We start from the raw sequence: 1,062 nt of genomic DNA, 5'->3' as shown, positions 1-1,062 counted from the left end.
GGTGAGCCAGTTCCTGCCCTCGGGCGCCCGGCTCACCTTGAGTCCTGGCTGCGGCGGGCACGGAGATTGAGCTGCCAGGCACCGTCGGCAAGACCTGGATGGTGGTGGTGGTCGGGGGCGCGGCAGCAGCCTGGGGCAGGAGCGTGATGCCTACTTGGGTCAGCGGCTGCACGGCAGGTGCGGCTGCTGCTGGGGCAGGGCTCTTGGGAGGATTGGCAGGCACAGACGGGACTGGGATTGGGGTGTGGGGGAGGTGGCAGTGGCAGCCGTGGCAGGAATGTCATATTTCTGGAGCTGCAGAAGGTAACTGTCGGCTGTTGCCACGGCCCCCCAGCTCACCTCCAGGGAGTTAGTGTTGGCTCGCACCAGCTGTACCCGGGCTGGAGGTGGCGGCTTCTCTGTAAGAGAGCATCACTGGTGAGGAGGGAAAGGCAGACACTTAGGGGGTGGGTGTGGCAGCTCTCCTCCAGTTAGCCTTACCCGTTTCCAGGTACCAGAGGTCCTTGCAGCAGACCTGGTTATTCCAGGCCTTTCGGTAGCCGTCACGCCCACTCCAAATGTAAAGGCGGGTATTGATGGCTACCGCACAGTGGCCAGCACGGGCCCGGGGAATATTGTCTTCCAGCGTATCCATCAGGATGGTCTCCCAAGCCATGGTATCTGGGGAGGACAGGATGTGAAGGTCAGCAGGGGACAGAGGAACCGACAACCCTCAGGGGCTCTTTGGCCTTTTGCTGTCAGGGATGGGGAATTAAAACCAGGAAGTCATCCAAGATTACTAAAGTAAGATGAAGACAAAAACAAAAAAAATACAATTCTGTATGGCAAAAAGACTGTACAAAATTAGAAACCACGAACTATAAACTGGGAAAACTACATGAAAAACACAGTCAAAGGTTCCCCTTCTTGCACATGGAGCAACACAAAAGCCTCTAGAAAGAGATGGGCAAAGAGGAACGCAAGTTATGGAAAACGTGACAGAAGATCTCAGAAAAGAAAAATACATACCCTCACTCAAGATAAGAGAAAGGCAAACTTAACCCAGAAGGTGCCTGGCAGCTT

The 1,062-nt window shown here is 55.2% G+C and overlaps 1 protein-coding gene across 1 annotated transcript in view; it reads right to left on the bottom strand.

The window, feature by feature from the left end:
• Nucleotides 1-1,062, bottom strand: part of HCFC1 (host cell factor C1) — a gene marked incomplete at both ends in the record, with an annotated part of 18,773 nt that overhangs the window by 8,714 nt on the left and 8,997 nt on the right. Inside the window, 3 exon segments of the mRNA XM_010832876.1 lie at nt 18-235; nt 238-398; nt 481-660. Of these exon segments, the coding sequence (XP_010831178.1) occupies nt 18-235; nt 238-398; nt 481-660 (559 nt within the window).

Source organism: Bison bison, unplaced genomic scaffold (genome assembly GCF_000754665.1).
Source record: "Bison bison bison isolate TAMUID 2011002044 unplaced genomic scaffold, Bison_UMD1.0 scf7180017835984, whole genome shotgun sequence".
Classification (NCBI taxonomy): Eukaryota; Metazoa; Chordata; class Mammalia; order Artiodactyla; family Bovidae; genus Bison; species Bison bison.
Note: the sequence above shows the minus strand (reverse complement) of the source record. Positions and strands in the feature narration are given on the sequence as shown.